At 41.3% G+C, this 19,142-nt stretch overlaps 1 protein-coding gene across 1 annotated transcript; it reads left to right on the top strand.

Annotated features, from left to right (window-relative positions):
* The first annotated feature begins 13,906 nt into the window (after positions 1–13,906).
* On the top strand, positions 13,907–17,617 carry tescb (tescalcin b). The gene is made up of 8 exons (XM_084572959.1): positions 13,907–14,220; positions 14,780–14,849; positions 15,011–15,091; positions 15,191–15,330; positions 15,414–15,475; positions 15,743–15,850; positions 16,450–16,497; positions 16,641–17,617. The coding sequence occupies exons 1-8, from the start codon at positions 14,157–14,159 to the stop codon at positions 16,716–16,718; spliced, it is 651 nt and encodes a 216-aa protein (XP_084429085.1). The 5' UTR covers positions 13,907–14,156; the 3' UTR covers positions 16,719–17,617.
* The last annotated feature ends 1,525 nt before the right edge of the window (positions 17,618–19,142 follow it).

Genomic DNA, 19,142 nt, shown 5'->3' with positions numbered 1-19,142 from the left:
CAGCGGAGCGCTCGCGCTGGTCTCTCCGCCGCCGGAGCGCTGCGCGTCCTTTGCGCATTTTTAGAAAATGCGTCATCTTGTGCGACATGGGGCCCCCCATGGATCGCGGGGCCCCACGCGCTGCGCGTGTTCTGCGTATAGGGCGGGGCGGCTCTGCCTGTGTGAATATGCAGAACTTTAATGGGGTGCAGGTTAAAGCATGGACTGGTTTCTAAACTGAAAATCCATTTATTTTAAATGCACTCTGCGGGATTGGAATTGTTACTTCTTTATGGTTAGGTGAAGATAAAAAAAGGTTAATCCTGTAATGATTTCGTGAATTTTAGTAAATAAGGCTTCCAGAGGTAAGCTCATTAAAAATGGAAGCGGTATGTATTACAGCTCACAGATTAGAGCGTAATTATTTCCGCATGTATGGGTTACCAATGAAATACTCGCTGAGAAGTAGAACAGGGAGCACGTGGTAACAGATTTGCCTCAAGGGGAGAAGCAGAAATAAATTACTGTGTGATCTATGATTACTTGGTACATGTTGAATAATCACAGGTAATTACAGGGCACATACGGGCATAGCCTATGGCCTTTAATAAGTCCTGCATATAATATAAAAGAGGTATTTGGAGACTGTAATCTAAAGTATTACAGTACAAAATAATGGCGGTAAACGCAAATAATTAATAAATGCTTGATTTCTGAACTCCTAATTTCTTCAATCACTTTTGGAGGATTTTGGAGGACTAACAATTAAAAAAAAAAGTTGCTCTTTGGATCAGGCCGCATGAACCTGCCGCCCAAATCTGATTGGCCAGATGAAATGCCACATGAGAGCCGGGAATCACTGCAAATTTCTCCTTGAAGCTTCTTCTTGAAACTAATTTGGAAAGCCTTCAAAGCAGCTCAGTGATCTTTGTGTGTGTGTGTGAGAGTGTGTGTGTGGCTGTCGCATTTTAGATTTCAGAAGCCACATGTCCAGCCTTGCTGCCCGACACACTGTGACTGATTAAACCACTGCCGCCACCCTGTTATGGATCTACTGCTGGCGTCACTGACTGTGACTGAATAATAATGACCCTGATAAACAATTAAAATCTGTATTTGCGGCAGGAGCACAATGGACGTCATCAATCACAGTGAAGGTTATGGTAGCACCATCAACACGTTTGAAAGTCTTTAAGGAAACTCATCCGATTGACCTTCTCTTTCTTCTTCTCGTACGATTAACCCCGTCTTTAAGTAAGTTCAAGAGACGTTTGTGTGTACACCTTGTTAAATATGTCTGTTTAAGATAGACATTAATAGAGCTGCTCTGTTCTTGTGATGTGAAGCACAACAATGGCAACACACCTGAAGACTCATGGGAGGTGGTCATCAATGTAGCAACGCACACTTCCTGTCAGGCCTGATTGATGCTCACCCTGCAGAAGAATCACGTAAAACCACTGCTACATCCATCCCAGTCTGCAGTTCACAAATGAAAACACAGACAAAAGCTGATCTTTGGGCAAAATAAACATTCAGCAGCTCTTCAGCTCACACAGGTCTCACCGGATGCTCACAAACTGGGCCACAGTCAGTCTTAATCCACTGACCTTGACTGCAATGCAGCAGCTAAACATTACAGCTGATCACCCTGGCGCCACAGCACAGCACGACACGGGCCGGTATCTCAACACAACAGGTCCTTTCTGAGTGCTAAGCGGAGACGTGGGGGGAGAGACCGAGCCTCCGATAACGTAATATAGCTGCTCAAGAGCCCATCCTTCCTGCCGGACCGCTGAATGTCAAGCCTTTCACACGGTGCAGGGAAGTGAATAAAAGGGAAAAATGAGCAGACGGGGGTCACAAACAAAAACCCAGCGGGGCAGGGCATGCATTAGGGACGGGGAATTCTTCTCAGGTTTCAGATGATAGTCAGCATCTTTCAGGTGAACCAATTTCCCCCGCTACCGGGAAATTTCATGAAGGTGAGAATACAAAACAGCATCTGTTCTGCGCAGTTGTATTAAAAAGACACAGATAAAGGGGTGGCTCTGAAAAAGCCAGAGTAAAGATTTACTGGCTTTAATAAAGCTTCTTAAATTCTACAGGTAAGTCACATTCTTCATGCCTAAACCCAACTCTTCACCAATCCTCTATCTACAGTATAAAATAGGACTCTCCTGGTTTACCGGTGTCCCTTCAAAATACAAAGCATCACTCTCTCCGGGATGCGTCCTGTCCCCTGTGCAACAAAAACCAGAGAAACAGGAAGACGAGGAACAAACCAGCTACAACTCCCCTGATGACCAAGGCTCTTTTGAAGTTCTCCCCGATTGTCTTGAGGGAGTCTCACAAGCTGGAGTTGTACAGGATGAAGAAAAACAATAGACAATGGGCCACATCTGTTTTAACAACGTATAAATTCCCGTGATAATTCCCGACGTTTCCATCACATTTTCTTTTACATAATGTATATGTTTTCTCTGCGGTTCGGATGCTGCAGTTTGCAAAAGTCTCAAGAGATTCTCCTTAGTGACCCTGATTTGATATGCTTTGTGGGAACTAATCCCTCTTTTATTTTAACGTAGTGCATATGTACTCACAGGTACGGCCCGAGGAGCTGTGAGTGTTTATTAACACAGTGCTGACCTTGGCTCGTGATGATGCATGTTTATGCAGGCTCACGCGAGTGTCTAGCTCACTTTTATAAGGTCAAATCCAAGGAACGCTGCACAAAGACCAAGAGGATACAGTGTTTTTATGAAGGAAGGACATGTAGAAGAGGAAATCACACTGATTACACAGATACTGCTTTAACCTTCACTAGTACTGAATACTATTGGGTTGTTTATGATCTGCCCTTTAACATTTTTAATGTGTTTAACCAATAACGTTACAGCCCTGTGACTTACCAACACAATTACATTTTCAGTATATTTATGTGCAGCAATAGTAACACAGAAAAGACTTCAAATATGTTTTTCATATCAACTTAGGATTCTTCTGTAAGGGATCACAGCATATGTCAGAGAAAACGCCTTTGATCAGCAACAACAGAGACTTTATATCTCATGCGCAACCATCTTTTGTAAAAGTTCTGACCTTGATGTGACAGCTAACAGAAGTTCTCAGTCCTTCTTTCTGACTCCGGTGTAGGTGGCACCCGAGGTACGTTCTGAAAAATCCAGGAAGGAGTTGACGCGGTTGTTTGCACTAAATTAACCGGAGCTTGTTTAAAGTCGTGTGAAGCCAAGTCTCGGCTCAGATCTCAGATCCTCACGGACAAAGCCAAATAAAGTTAATGAGCAAGTCTGCAAGTCTTTGTTCTCGCTGGCGTTTTTAGGTTTGGATGCTGGCAGCAGCAGCGGCACATGTGTACTCAAATATCAAATATGTACTCAGATTGTTGGGCAATTTCATCGTTTTTCACCGCAAACATCTTTGGGAATTTGTGCCACAAGAGTACAACTGAATCAACTGAAAACGGATTTCTTTGTACTAACTGTTTGGCCCTCTGATTTAAAATAATCCTTCTTCATAATCTGGATTTAGACTTGTATTTATTTTTTTGTCACATGTACATACGTATATGGTGCTCATGTGATCTAACTGACGATCTAGATAGTCAGTCTCCCTCTTCTGAATTATATTATTAGCTACACAAAAAATTTCAAATTAAAGGGGAACTACTGTTTTTTACCACCTGGACCTTATTTCTGGCATAAAATACGATGGCTTACTCACCCATATAACTTTGGTGTCAATTTAGTCCTTCTGAAGATATTTAGATCAAGCGGAGCGCCGTGTATATCCATATAGTGGGAGTGACTGGGGCACCGAAACACCTCTAAATAACACGTTATCTGCCGCAAAACCCCTTCATTTCACCAATACTTTGTTATCGTACGGAGTTACCTGTTGTCATCATCCGGGGTCTGTAGATTGACTTACTAACGTCTGGCCTGGATGATGTCATCTCTGAGCTCTTGTTAACCTGTAATTTGCTACTGCTAGTTTTTTGCAACATTCCTGAATATTTTTCCCATTCTGAGGTTGCGGACGACGACTTTGTTTATGATGGACGTCCTTACTGTTTTGAGCCAGAGTATACAGATGAGGAGCTCGTTGAAAGGAGGATGCAGAGGCAGAGAGAGGAACAGCTGGCCAAAGAACAACAAACCGCTGCACGTCTGCGAATAGATAACAGGAAACTCCGGACTCAACTGGGAATAGCACTAGCGTATCATAACAAAATATTGGTGAAATGAGCGAGTTTCGCGGCAGATAATGCGTTATTTAGAGGCTGCGTTTATGTGCCCCAGTCACTCCCACTATATGGATATACGTGGCGCTCCACTGGATCTAAATATCTTCCAAAGGACTAAAAATGGCACCAAAGTTATATGGGTGAGTAAACAATCGGATTTTATGCCAGAAATAAGGTCCAAGTTGTAAAAAACGGTAGCTCCCCTTTAAATTTCTTGACGGTTGGATGAATTTACCAAAAAGTTGTTTCAGACATAGTGAAGATGATAAATCTTGCTGATATTTTTACCACAGTCAAGCACCATTTTGGTTTTCAATGCAGCATTTGAGGAGTGGTTGCACTGGATTTAATGGGAACATTTTTACCTTGGAGCTCGTGGTGAAGAATGATCATGCAAGTTTTTTATTTGGAAATCTGGTTTGCGAAGCTTCATTTTTCCAGACTTTTGAATTGACTTTGGAGGTCAACTTAAACCTGAAGAGAAATGATCTGATTTTTTTATTTTTTTTTTAAATAACAACTTTATCTCTTTTAAAGTGAGCAATCAAATCAGCCCACTAGGGGCAGAACCCAGTCCAGATGGGTCGACTGTAATTCAAAATCACAGGTTCCCGTGCTCCATCCAATCATCACATATTCATCTCTCTCCCTCCTCTGCGACTGCTCGCATCTACTCAGTATTCTGTCTCTTAAGGTTTGAACAGCTGTCTTTGCCTTTGATTTTAAAATGTATGCATCCCACATATAGTATGCATACACTGACAGAAATATTGAAACGTAAGATGACTTTTCCTTCAGCTCATTTCATATTTATTTTTTGTAATTGAGTACACATATTTCACATCTCTGGGTTCTTTGACATTTATAGGCTAGCAGAAAATGTATAGGTTGACTTTGTTGTAATGAACCCATGATGTGTTTGTGAGGCTGAATAGGTTAAAGCATGAGTTGGTCTGAAATTAACATGTAAACTAGTCAATACGTTGACATTTAAAGCCTAAAGATCATAAACACTTCTGTTATAGACTTGGATTGATTGTATGGTCAATGCTGTGGACCTAAATCTGCAACTGCAGCGCTCTTAATGAAACACTGTGGATACTGTTATCCCCCATATGACCTTTCCATATTGTTATTTATTCACCGTGAATTCACAGGAAACTCTCCATGTTTTGTGCCATTTTGAGAATATCATAGGGCAGTAAATATCTATTTCCTGCCCTATGAGTTTAATTATACCATTAAATAAGATATTAGCGTATAGGTTAAAAGCCCTGAGCGTAACTTTCACACGCTGTCTATGAGCTGCCTGCTTAACAACAAGGCCAATGTGCCCTTCACCAATGCACCAATGAGCATTATAGAAGAGAGATAGTGGCCAATAAGGTGATCCATCTTAAGGGCAGACTGTGAGCACAAAGCCACAGGCGACCACAGCACTTATTCTTTTTGAAGGATTACCAAGAAAGAATAACTGCACTTTTTTACTGTTAGTGTCAGAATAAATCCAGCTTTTTTTTTTTATGATTTCATGTAACTTAGGGTAAATATATAAATTTAAAAACTTTCCAGTTAGGTGAGCTTTGGATTTCTCTGCATGTCAAGATAGTGTGCATGACTCTGTACTAAGAGCAACGCTCTCTATATGTTATATTTATTCTTTTTGCAGCTAATAAGGGAAAGAATTAATTAAACACTGCCCTAACGACTGCTCTAATATGAGCAGCCAATACTTGGCACTTTACGGGAAAGTTGCACTAAAAAGTTTTGATCTGTATAGCTAATTTCTAATTTTGGATAACTGTACAAGGGTGAATTCTTACATAACTCACCCCTTTAGATTATGTCAAGGCTTACAGTTATGCATAATTTAGTTAAGTGACAGGTAGGTGCTTTGGCAGGAAGCTTTCTGCCTTAGCAGTAGTGATGGGAAGTTCTGCTCTTTTCTGAGAGCCGGCTCTTTTGCCGCGGCTCCCAAAGAAGAGTCGGCTCTTTTGGTTCCTGACTGGCTCTTTATTTGGTATCATTTATAGCCTGACATTTTAGCCCAACACAGCAAATACATATGGTTTGTGTGTTGAGAATCCCTTTTGCATTCAATGTTTTTATGAAAAGCCTAATAACTGTCTCATTTTGTGCAGTTATTCTGTTACAAAAGCATTTTTAATTTTGATTAATAAAACTTTAATTGTGCAAATAAATGAACAAAACACTGCAATTACATCCATACAAGCAAAAACAGAACCAAACGGTATAAATGTCCCCGTCCTCACGCGAGCTGAGATGAACAAGCAAAAAAATTGTGGGGAACCGACTCTCACTGGATGGGAATCGGCTCTTCTGATTCACTACCAGCACGTCACTGCTCAGCAGTATCCATCCACTTCAGCTCCACTTTAAAAATTGTAGTTAAGAGGATTTAGGCACAACCAAGGATGATTACAACCGGTGCCACTCACATTGAGCTTCAAAACCCTTCTTAAGGAACCCTATGGGTGAAGTCTAAATGGGGCATCCATCTTTATTTACCGTCAATTTTTGTTGCTCATCCAAAGGGAAATTTCTCTCATATTTTTGTATATGTAATATATTACACACATTCAACAGCTGAACTGGCATATGCTCAAAATAAATTACAATCTGATCTCATGCGTGTAGGCACAAATGCAAACCTGTAACAGTGACATTGTCTTACCACAGATATTGCACATATTTCAATCGCAAATATACGAATACTTCCAATACTGCACATGGATATACTGTACAGGCTGAGCTCAGGCACATAAACAGCATATACACGAAGATTTCTAGTTATTACTGTCTCTGTTGTTTTCTTAATTCACATGTTGTCTTTCTCTTGCTCCATTGTTGTGTTGTTCTGTGCACTACATGTGATGTATATGTTTATGGAAATTTCTTTCTTAATGTGACAGTAGCTCTGTGCTGCAGTGTCATTTTGGATATCCTACAGGGATCAGTAAAAGTACATCTTATCTTTGGGGAACACCTCAGAGACGTTTTTATATGTCTCCTGGTGCTAATTTCACTGTGATTAGCCACGTTGCCGCGGCTGACAGATGTGACGGCTGTTGTTTGTTTTGACTGGCAAAATCTGCACTGGAGTGACAAATTTGCCATCGCTGTAAAATGCAGATGTGAGGAAACAACAGGGACTGGATATACATTTGGTAGTCACACATATTTTATTTTAATAACCACAATGAATACATTAACGAACAAATAAAATGTAGGACGCGTGACATTCTTTGACACTGTGACGGCGTCTCCACTTCTTGCGGATGATGCCCTCCTTTTGGCTCCATCAAACCATGAATTTCAGCGGAGGGGCAGAAAGCTGAATGCGTCGCAGTGACGGTTGCTTTCACATTCTAGACGAGCAAGGAGCAGCTGCCACAAGTGTAGGAGTTCAGATGAACTACCGTGGAGTAATAGTACAAAGGAATGTGAGACTGATGATCAGCACGGAGCGCCGGCTGACAGGCTTTGTATGAGAATGAGGAGGTGAGGTGTGAGCCGAGCCATAAGGGAAAGCTCTCAGTTTATCAATCTGTCTTCATTCAAAACCTCACCTGTGGTCACGAGCTTTGAGCAGTGACAGAAAGACTGAGATTGCAGATACAAGCCACGGTAATGAGTTTTCTCCAGTGGGTGGCTGGTCTTCCTCAGTGTTAAAGAGATCTCACTGATTGTGCAAAACCTCCGCGCTGAATCACTGCATTATGAGGACACACACGGAGACACACACACACACACACACACACACAGGTGGTTCAGGCAACTAATGAAAATGCCAAGTTCTGTTTGGAGGAGTCCTCAGGCATGACCAACTGGGAAGACACTACAGATCAGACACTTAAAGGGATTCCATCTCCCATCTGTCCGGGGAGAGACGAGGGTTCATCCATGTTAGCTGAAGGAAAAAGACCATTTGTGTTCGATGATTAAAACTTGAATTCTTGGTTAGAGCCTTTCTGACCACAACATAATGGCTTCTGTGTTTAAACTTTGCTGACAAACTTTTAAACATTTCTACAACCTTGATGCTGTTCGCTGTAACTTTCATCTTTAAACTGCTTGTGCTCTGAGATTGATTTCTTTCTATCTGGAGATCAGAGCATGCCCTGTCCAGGCCCCAGCAATCCCCACTCCTTTTATGAATTGACAAACCAAGGGCAAAAAAGCAGAAAAAAGGGGGGGCACATGTGTCTGTCCCTTTATGTCCTATCAATTCAAAAGCGAAATGAAAAACAGCTGCAAAATGACTTTCTGAGTTCATTTCACTAAAAGATGCAATAAGACAACAATGCCTTACAAGCAGTCATGCAAAACAAACAAAAAAAAATCCTCATTTCCAAAGCAAATATGATGTTACATTCACTTCTTTTTAGCCACACAGACGGATTTATTTTCAGTGAGTATCGTCTTATGAGATACAGTAATTATTCCCTCACTCACGTCTCAGCGCCCCACCCGCACTTTTTGGATGTTTTTGATTTTAGAATTGGGTCACCTCTAAAGTTAGGGAAGTAATTAACAGTTTCCGAACAAAATCTTGCATCACGTCCATTTATATTCACGTATAGATGTCCATTTATAAATGTCTCGTGCACTCATTTGGATTAATTAACTGGAATTAATTGGAAATTAAGACTTCTTTAAAGTTTTAATGTGAGATTAAGAGCAACCGTTCGTTAGTGGGTTTTTGTCTGCAAAAGCAAAATATCAAACCATCTCATTATGTTTTGTAAAATGACTCAACATAAATTGGTTTTCTATGCTTGGCATGGGGAAACTGATCAAAAGTTATCACAGAAACTTTGTAAGTGACCAAATTAGAGGCATGCAAATCAAACAAACGGGCTTTTGATGCTCAAACAAAGGCTTGTCATCTTGAATGTCTGTCATCAAGCGTTTGGAAAGCGGTCGAAGAAGACGGTTTAATTTTCATTATTAAACAGCTAATAATTGCTCTTCATAAACACCTTTCCAAGGAGGCAGAGCAAATGACAGATTCAATCACAGCCCTGCTATACCTGGTTTATTTTGAGTGTTTTGTTTGAGCACAGGCAGCCTGCCAGTTTCTTATGAACATCACAACCGCGTGTGTGTGCGTCATTGAGAAATGTAGAGAAGGCAGCGTGTTGCACATGTGTCTAGCGTATGTCTGTTTGGTGAAAGGAAGAGGCAGACAGGTGAAGAGAGAGATGGAGAAAGAGCGAGACATGTCGCAGCACCCTCAGGACGTCTCCTCTTTCTGAGCAGCTGTTGTCTGAGAGCTGGAGGCAGCACTGCGGCGCCCTGTCAACTCCTTCTCCCACAGAAGCCCCCGTGCATGCAAAACAGGCACAGGCTGCCCTCTCTCCTTGGCCACGCTTTTCCGCCCCTTTTTGTCTCCCTGTATAACAGACACCTCCTTATTTTCGCCGCCCCCCCCTCCCTTCCCCCTTCGTCTTTATTCAAATCTATTTCAAGCCATCGAATGTGGTGCACTCAGTAATAGTAACAACACACACAAACACGGCGCACACCGCAAGTGACACGATATTAAAGGAAAGAGCATCTCAAGGGCAGAGGCTGATAAAGAAAAGCAAATGCTTTGTTGTTTTTATTGTAGACCAGACTGATTGTTGCACTACTAGATGCGTCAGTTCCCCATGCACAATAAAAACTAATGTTCTGATTTGGTCGACCACTAACATCTTATTTTACTGAAAGGCCCCTGATGTGTGGAGAAATAAACCGTTTAAAAACATGTTTTTAACTTCATTACTACGGCAGTGCCTCAGGTGGTGGAGTGGGTTGCGCATTTGTGTCCAGGAGAGTGTGTGAATGGGTGAATTATTAAAATGTGGCTGCTAAGGTTAGAAAAGCACTACATGAGTAATTTTCCACACACTTAGAGACCGCAGCTAAATCTACAAATTATAAATCCATCTGGAATAGAGTTGTTTGTGGTGCGGACAATTTGCTACACCAAGAGTCTTTTTACTGTACAAGGTAAGACTTTAGTGCCAACTAGTGTGCTGCAGCAGTTAAGGCGCCAAAACAGCTAAAGCTTGAAAAGAACTTGTAGTAGAAGTCTGCACCATTAAGTACATTACTAAGTGAGGTCCATGCCCTACATCAAGGTATGGTTGAACAAGGGGCTCTGTGTCAATATATAGAGAAGTATTGCAATTTACATGTGCTCAAGACACAGTGGTGTGGTGGTTAGCACTGATGCCTCACAGCAAGAAGGTTCTGGGTTCAAATCCATTGTCTGACTGGGACCTTCTCCTTGTATCTGTGTGGGTTCTCTCCTGGTACTCCAGCTTCCTCCCACCATCCAAACACATAGGTACATTAGGTTAATTGGTGATTCTAAATTGGTGTGAGTGTGAATGGTTGCCTGTCTCTCTCTCTGTGTTTGCCCTGCACCACTGGGTGTACCCCGCCTCTTGCCCAATGACAGCTGGGATAGGCTCCAGCCCCTATGCGAACCTCCAGAGGACAAGCGGTTACAGAAAATGAATGAATGAACACAGGTATGATTCCTGAATACTGGTTTTGAAACTTATCTTGGTAGTGCCTGACTCCGCCTGACGTCCAGCTAATTCAAATATGGTAAAGGAGATGGAGCGTGAGTGGAAAAGAGCCGGACGCCTGGACTAAGCAGCTAACCACCTGTGAAGGCACCCACATGTCAATCAAAGCAGCCTTACACTTACTTATGCATAACTTTAAGCGTTGAGTAATATAGAAATTCACATCATTTCACATAATTAGCAAAAGAATCCATAACTGTTGATTATAAGCATGTTTATTTCTGCTGAGAAGATTATTATGGAGGTCTATGAGGATCGACTCTTTTTCTGGAATCAGCCTCAAGTGGACACTTTAAGGAACTGCAGCTTCTGTCACATTGGCTTTAATTTTCAGCCCCAGAGGTTGCCACTTGAACCAAACAGTGTTCCAGCACAGGTTTCAAACTGTGAGTCTCTAGGTGTGAGGGTGCGGCCAGTTACTCTCAGTATTAACTTGGTGGTGGGGCTCCAAGGTGTAAAACAATCATCAGGTGTGATCACAGAAACAATATCTCATTTTGGTCTAATACAGTTACAGCTGAAGTGGATCTGAGTGTAGTCGTTTATAGTGACTTCAGTTGTGTTGTTATTGTCCATATGGTGCCTGTTGTTTCACCATTATCCTCAACAGCTGTTGCTTGACAACGGGAGGATGCACTTATTGACACAATACTTTAGATAAGCGCCCTGTGATTAACAAAGCACACACCACACAGCTGATGCTGAGAGGACCTGGAGTCATAAACGCCACGCTTAACGTGACTGTGAGTCAACACCGTGTGAGATACATGCGCTTAACACCCGCACAAACAAACACGCACACATGTTTACCCCTACACCGATGAAAACAAGATAAACTGGGATCAAGATCAGCTGATATGTTATTACAGGGCCCAAGTCACTTCATTGTTGTTAAAAGGCTGCCATCATGTGGTGTGAATGGGTACTACATGGTTTTAATGCATATGTACAGTATAATAATCTATATTTTGAATGTAACTTGATCTACTTTTGTTATTTCAGTGATTGCATACACAGCAGCGTTGTGTAACTCCAAACTGTGATCCTTTATGGAAGCTTTTCAGACTCTACGATGATGCTTTAAATGCATTTTCCACCTGCACAAGATACATTCTCACATTACAGGATCACAAAGTAGTTTGCTTTGTTTCAGCAAACACTATTTGATAGACATTAGATTTCATTTCAGGTCTTTGTGAAGAAAACATGCATGTGGGTTAATTTTTGTGTAAGCGTTGTTCAGACATGTTGAAATTCAGGCCAAACCACAAACAGTGATACCACATCTTGACTGGAGCACGACGTGCTTAAACTCTTGCAGCACAAATGTTTTGTCTTATGCTCCAACCAGTTACAAGAAATTGCATCTGAATTTCTTTCTGCGTCTGAAGATGTTCATTCATTCATTCATTCATCTTCTGTTACCGCCTGTCCTGTGAAGGGTCGCGGAGGGGCTCTGATGATGTTATAATAAGGAAAATAAATATGTATGAACCAGCGAATGTTGGAAGAAGTTCATATGTTTCTGATAATAGGTGTGGCTTACCACGTCAAGCTCGGTTAACTCTATTTCCTGAGAAGGCTGATGTTCTTCAGTGGAAATCTTTTACCAGTCTCTTTGTGGCCAACACCCTTTTCTCCTCTGTAGTCTGCTGGGGGAACAACATTGCAGCCAGTCACACCAACACACTGATTAGCTGATCAGGAAGTCTGGCTCTGTCACTGGCTGCAGACAGGAGACTTTTGAATCAGTGGTGGAGAGGAGGACATTGAACAAACAGTTATCAGTCATGGATAACCATGAGCACCCTCTCCACCATATAATGGACAGACAACGGAGCGCCTTCTCTAAAAGGCTCAGACAACTTGGTTGTCTCGAGGAGCGCTACAGGAAATCTCTCCTTCTACAAGCCGTCAGTCTGTACAACTCCTCATCTGTGTGAGACAGACGACACTGGACTTATTGTTAATGGCGCATTTTGCACATGGTGTGCATTGTGTTCAAATGTGAATTTAACCTGGGAGGTGTGGCTCGCTGAATAAATCCAGGATTTTGGTCTAAATAATGTAAGAAATCAATGTGGAACTGACTACAAACAACACTACGCAGCATTTGACCTTTTATCTCATGAGGTTTAAAGTTTGTTCTTGACACCAGAAACAGCATTTCACTAAAAACGAAGTATTGATTTAGAAGATGTTTCTGGAGCTTTCAGTCATACAGAGATCGTGTATTCATATTGAGCCTTGAGTCTCTAAGGGGCCAAACAAAACAAAAATGAACATATGAACATTTGATTTTATGCAAACCTAAAGAAAACCCGTCTGCTGACAACAAATGGGACATGAAATGTAGCTGAAAGCTCAGGGAGGGCTACGAAATCTTGCAAATTCATCGACCTATCACAATGGTGTGTTTCTGTGGCTACATAATTACATTAAATGAAAAATTCTTGATGTCTTGTGCATCACAGTCTCTTTAAACTTCGATTTCCTGTAGTTCAGTCTGACGTATTTTAATTTAGATTCAAGAATTTTAGTCAGAGAGTACAGGTAGTTTGAAAGACCATCCATGTAAAACTGGAAAGCCCTTCTCTTAACGTCTTAAAATCTCTGTGCAGAAAGTTTCCTACCTTGAGTCTGGACAATTTAAGGCCTTAAGAGAACCTGAAATTGTAGAAAGACAGGTCACCGACAGGTTTATCTGGATAACATCCCTCTAATTGTAGGTGAACACTGGGTCATTAACAGACTCTAGTTACAACCTAAACTGCAGAACTGAAATTAAAATGAAAAATTAAACTCATGTCCAGTTGCCTTTGCCGCATCATGACCTGCACCTTTAAAAAGGCTCGTTGTGGACATGCAACAGGCTGATCCACCTGTGGAACTAACCCTAACCCCAAACCTGTGCGATGACATTGGACATGAAACTTCCTGCATCAAAGTCAACAAACAGGTCTCGGTGGACGGCTGCAGCCTCTGAACGAATACAACAAGTCTGAATGAAGAACTGAGCCAGCAGCCTGTTGTTAACTGTGCGTGTCGTCATCAGGACGGTAGTTGCGGAAGTGGCCTGCGCTGTTTGCAGAGGATGAGACCTGCTGGACCAGACCGGGTGGCAGAGGTGTGAGGAGTACCTACCGGGATCTGTGACACAAACGCTCAGGTGGATGTGGATTATTCCTCAGCATGTTTTTTTTCGCGTGAGATACAACTCGATTCCGGTCTCGGTTCGTGTGTGACCCGTCCTTTGGTCCCGCTGAGACTGAACTAGTCTCGGGAAGAGCTTTTTGCGGGGAGCTATGGGTGCACTACAGTCCGTACCTAGTCACCAGGAATACGTCGATCTGGCGGAAAAGACGGGCTGTGAGTAATTATTATTATTATTATAGTTTCTGTAGTTTCTTTGCCTCCAGTCTGAACCGCAGGAAGCAAACATGAGCTCGCTGTAACGGAAGTATCATTATAATATAAACGCAGTCTTATCTTAAAGGCAGAATCCGCCTATTTTTCATGTTAAGCAAAGAGGTGACGATTATTTGCTGTAATAACACATGTCCAGCATCTATGTCTAAAAGGTAAACCAGTCTGTTTGGTGCAGTAGCTATGAATAATTTAGAGTGCAAGTTAATGGAAGTGAAACTTTACCCAGTTTACAAAGGGGGTTGTAGTTAATAATAGATCACCAGAGAAACATGTCAATCCCAGTGATACAGTAGTTATTTTAGACCAAATCAATCCACGTAAGGAGGTGGGTGTGAAAGTCTGAGTGGCCAAACATGAATATCCAAGGGTGCTGCCTTGAAAGCTCCCAGCTCTGAATAGAGAGCAGCTGTTATCATATTCTAAGCAAGCAAATTATTGTGGTTAATCTTTGTTTGCATACAGGTGGCTGGTCTTAAATGTGCCTCCCCTTTGTCTTTAGTTTCATTTGAGCAGATTGGAGTCCTGCATAAAAGATTCAAACAGCTCAGCCACAATCAAGAGACTCTACGGTAAGACGATCTTGTGTTTGTATTCTGTAAGTAAATGTTTTTCTTTTTCTTCTCTTGACAACTCGCCAGGTTTCTTTGGAATTGGAAACCTGCTCAACAGGCTTCCTGTCGGAACGTACATGCATGTCTTATGCCTGTTAAATCCCTCTTAACGCCCACAGGAGAGATCACTTCAATGAAATCCCAGATCTAGCATGCAATCCGATCCGTGCCCAGATCATAGAGGCTTTCTTTGACAGAAGGTACCGTCATTACACCAGATTACTAGCTCTAATGTGACATGACGATTATCACAAACAGCTCTTTGTAACATTTTAAGAACTCTTGGCGTGTCTCTTCAGAAACTACCGTCAGAATGGTGAAGGGACGGTCGAGGAGATCGGCTTTGAGGAGTTCCTGGTCGTCATGTCTCATTTCAGGCCCCCGTCGCTGCACATGACAGAGGAGCAGCGTGAGAACGTCAGGAGGGAGAAATTGAGATGTGTGTCTTGACATAAATCACGTGATCACGTTTCTTGATGTTATCTGTTGCTGTCCGACTGATGGCATCGTTTTTCTCTGCAGTTTTGTTCAACATGCACGACACTGACAACGATGGGACGATAACCCTCGAGGAATACCGACATGTAAGTCTGTCTTCACTCATAAAAGACCAAAAGAAAAGGTCGTTTAAGAAGCAGATTCTCCTCATTTCTATATTCTGTGTGTAACTCCACAGTCGGTTGTGAAGCCTCTTCACTAGTAGAGTCATTTTGTAGCACACTTAATTTGCAGCTAATGAGGAAAGAGAGGAGGCATTTCATTCCCTCAGTTTATTTTGATATCAGGGATTTCAATCCTGCAGCCTTTGCATCAGTCTAATTTTATTTCAACTATTGTTCACATCTGTCCAGGTGGTGGAGGAGCTGTTGTCTCGTAGCGGGACCCTTGAAAAGGAAACAGCCAAAAGCATTGCTGATGCAGCCATGCTGGAGGTGGCCAGTATTTCAATGGGTCACATGGTATGTACAGTAAGCTATAGTGACTATCTTAAGATATCTTAACAGTAGCTTTACATTAAAGTGGCAATCTCAAACATTTCAGTCCTGGCTGATTCAGCGACACCTGTTTGATACTGTAGCTCAGGGATTTCTGTAGGCAGCAAAAGGAACAATAGTAATAAAGTCATCCAGCAAGCCTGGTGCAAGTCTGCAAATAGCAAGGTACAGTGAATGGAGTTAGGGTTCCCTTGCTGAGAAATCGGACGCATGCAGCCACCCAATCGCCTGCAGCTCTTCATCTAACAGATCACTGTGGCTGCTTCTTATTCTTCCATTACTCCCATTTGAAACATTTCAAACCGATGCACTGTCAGGAAAAATGCCAAAAATTACCATTGTTTTATTGTCAGTGGTTTTCATGTGAAGCTGCATTCGTATCAGTAACTTAAGCAATACAGAAATTTTGCAGAAATTTCAGCAGTGAGCCATAAACTGAATCTTCATGGTGTTTGCTTATTCAACAACGAACACGTTTATTTAAATGGAAATCTTTGAGAATGCCACTTTAAGTTTAATCATCTGCCGGGACAAACTTAGTAACTCCACTTCTTGACACACAGGAACCTGACGAGTTCTACGAGGGAATCACGTTCGAGCATTTCGTCAAGGTTGGTACACAGTTTGCTTGCTAAAGCTATGTTCTCGCTAATCAACTCACTTCAACACTGCATTCAGATGTGGAGTCATTAATATGGATCACGCCGCTTTGCACCGGGATGAGTTTGAAATAACGTAGAACCGTATTTTGCAGTTGCTGTGTGAATTTGACATTGAGACGCGGATGAACATTCGCTTTCTGAATATGGACACGACAACACTGTGTAGATGAGGTTGGTACACTACAATATGCGGTGACTTCCAGAAAAGTCACAAAGCTACACTTTCACTATAGCATTAGCTGTCTGTTGTTTCTGTAGTGTGTTGCTATCACTGACTATATGCCTTACCCGTGTTTGAATAACTATGCAAATCCAAAGACAATGTGTATGTAGTGTAATGTGTTAGAAGTATTTATTTTATTGTAAGCAATAATGTGAGATAATCAGACATTATGCGCCTATGAATAACAGGATAAAGCAATAATAATCAAATATCCAACTCTATGCATGCAAATATGAATCTTTGAAGAACCTTTGAAGATGTTGTTGCCATAAATTAATAACTCAATAATCAGGGATGTAAAGGTTTGTCTTGAAATGTATCTAATAATATGGAGACGTTAACTTGAAATGCCTTTTACTCATGTCACAAATATGACTCTTGGTGCATGCTCTGCACGCTATATTTGCACAATAAAAGACCCCATGAGACCGACCTGGCTTCAGTTCATGATGTGGATTTCTGATAAAAAGGAAACGGGAGTGCTGTCGTGCAATATAAAGTGCTTAAAGGCAGAATGTAATTACTCCTAATTTCAAAAAGAGGTGACGATATAAGTCTTAATATACGTTTTCGTTTAGTCAGGTGCATTTTATCCGGGTATGCTGCATCGTACAACGATTATGGTTTCATTTTAAAGGTGCACGCGCTATTTAGAAACCATTTGGTGAACTTGAATGATGGAACTGATAGTTAGATTTAGATTTCTCAGAAAAGTCAATGTACCCTGAGAAGGAACGATTCGTGGAAATGCAGTTGTAGACATTCTCTTTAACAGTGAAAGTGCATGTTGAGTTAGATAAACGGTGTTTGTGAGTTATTCAATAAACAGTCTCAGTGAATGAGAGAGATGCACCAGGTTTTATGTCACACCACCTATTAATCCAACTATTTAAACTAAGAACAGACGTCATCCTGCTAGAAGTATTTAAACCAGAAGTTAAAACTTAAAGATGATCATCATTTCCCAGTAACAGCGTCAACATCAGAGCACTGAAAGGGCTAAGTACATAAACGTGGAAAACAAAGAAATCTAAATGAAATGAATAAATGGGAAGTCAAAAGCATCCTAGAAGCAGCTGAGTTGTTTCAGTTCACTACTTTTCTCCTTCATGTGCCTCTAAACGGAGTCAACACTCAATAACAAAAGGCTAAATATATAAAAAAAATAATTAAAGATACTGGAAAAAGCTTTAATCTTACAAATGTGTTGCCATTATTTATTTGAAACTGTGCTGTTTTACTCGTGTTGTATTGTGTATTTGGTCATTGCTATCTACCTCCCCCTGTCGGTGGAAACATTGCACTGCATGTGAAATGATGATGAACTTGCACCTGATTCTTTATTCAGCTTCTTCAGCAGGAACTCTAAAATAAAGCTGGCTTTTCAACTTGCCTTATGTGTGTTTCCAGGTGCTCCTTAATTCATTTAAATTATTTGATTAATTACTACAGTCTGTGAAATGGTACCATTTAGATTTTTGCTTCTTAAAGGTTGCCATGTTACATCCTAAGATATGATATTGTAGTTTATAGAGTTTATAATTGTTAAAGCATGTCATTATAGGCTATCGAGTTATGCACTGATCTATTTATTTATTTTTGCTCAGGATTACGGGACGTGTTTGTTCATTTGTGATGCAAATGTGATACAGGGGTGATCGTGCAACAGCAGGTTAGCAAATAGTTTCCATTTTGGCAACACAACCTTGCACAGTTTGCGTCAAGCTGCTTGTACCGTCAGTCACGTGCCTAGAGGAATGATCTGAGTAATAACCTCAGTCCCCCGCGTCTGCATTTGAGTGTGAAAGTTCATTCATACCCTCCTCCTCAAAAAAACAAAACAAACAAAAAAAAAAAAAACATCCAATGATTAAGCATATGTCGACACATTTTCTTATGCGCTGCAGACTGATGACAGGTGATTTTGTGGTCACACCAGCTGCAACGGGGCCTGGGTTCTGTTGGGGTTTGCTTGTGTTACCAACAAAACTGCACAGGTTACATTTTTCCACCCCTCAAATGTACAGAAAACAAACCAAAACCATATGAGTCAGGTGGATTCGAGAGTCTGCATGACTTGACTCTATAGGATAGATACCCTAACCCATCACCACAGAGGAGCTGTAAAGCATTAAGAAGGTAGTGAAAATGAATGATTAATGTAGACTGAAGGACAACTGTTGCCCTGAGGTACCCTCTGTGTTTGTGCTTTAAATAAGACAGAGTTATAACAGGGAACTTGATTCATGACCCAGAGTGAATCCCCCATCTACTTCCAGTTTCCTAAAAGCTTGTGACTGGAGAAAAGTTTGCCAAAGTATTACTTAATTTCAACCAAAATATTTGCTATCTATGAAATGACTAGTTTGCA

The sequence above is a fragment of the Chelon labrosus genome, assembly GCF_963514085.1.
Source record: "Chelon labrosus genome assembly, chromosome: 22".
In the NCBI taxonomy this organism is placed as follows: Eukaryota; Metazoa; Chordata; class Actinopteri; order Mugiliformes; family Mugilidae; genus Chelon; species Chelon labrosus.
Note: the sequence above shows the minus strand (reverse complement) of the source record. Positions and strands in the feature narration are given on the sequence as shown.

What these genes read in the sequence shown, in the direction of transcription:
- tescb (XM_084572959.1), top strand. Translation starts at nt 14,157, where the DNA reads ATGGGTGCACTACAGTCCGTACCTAGTCACCAGGAATACGTCGATCTG. An exon ending in TCTGGCGGAAAAGACGGGCT is followed by an intron (nt 14,221 to 14,779) that starts GTGAGTAATTAT and finishes CTTTGTCTTTAG; the next exon opens with TTTCATTTGAGCAGATTGGA. An exon ending in CCCTCGAGGAATACCGACAT is followed by an intron (nt 15,476 to 15,742) that starts GTAAGTCTGTCT and finishes ACATCTGTCCAG; the next exon opens with GTGGTGGAGGAGCTGTTGTC.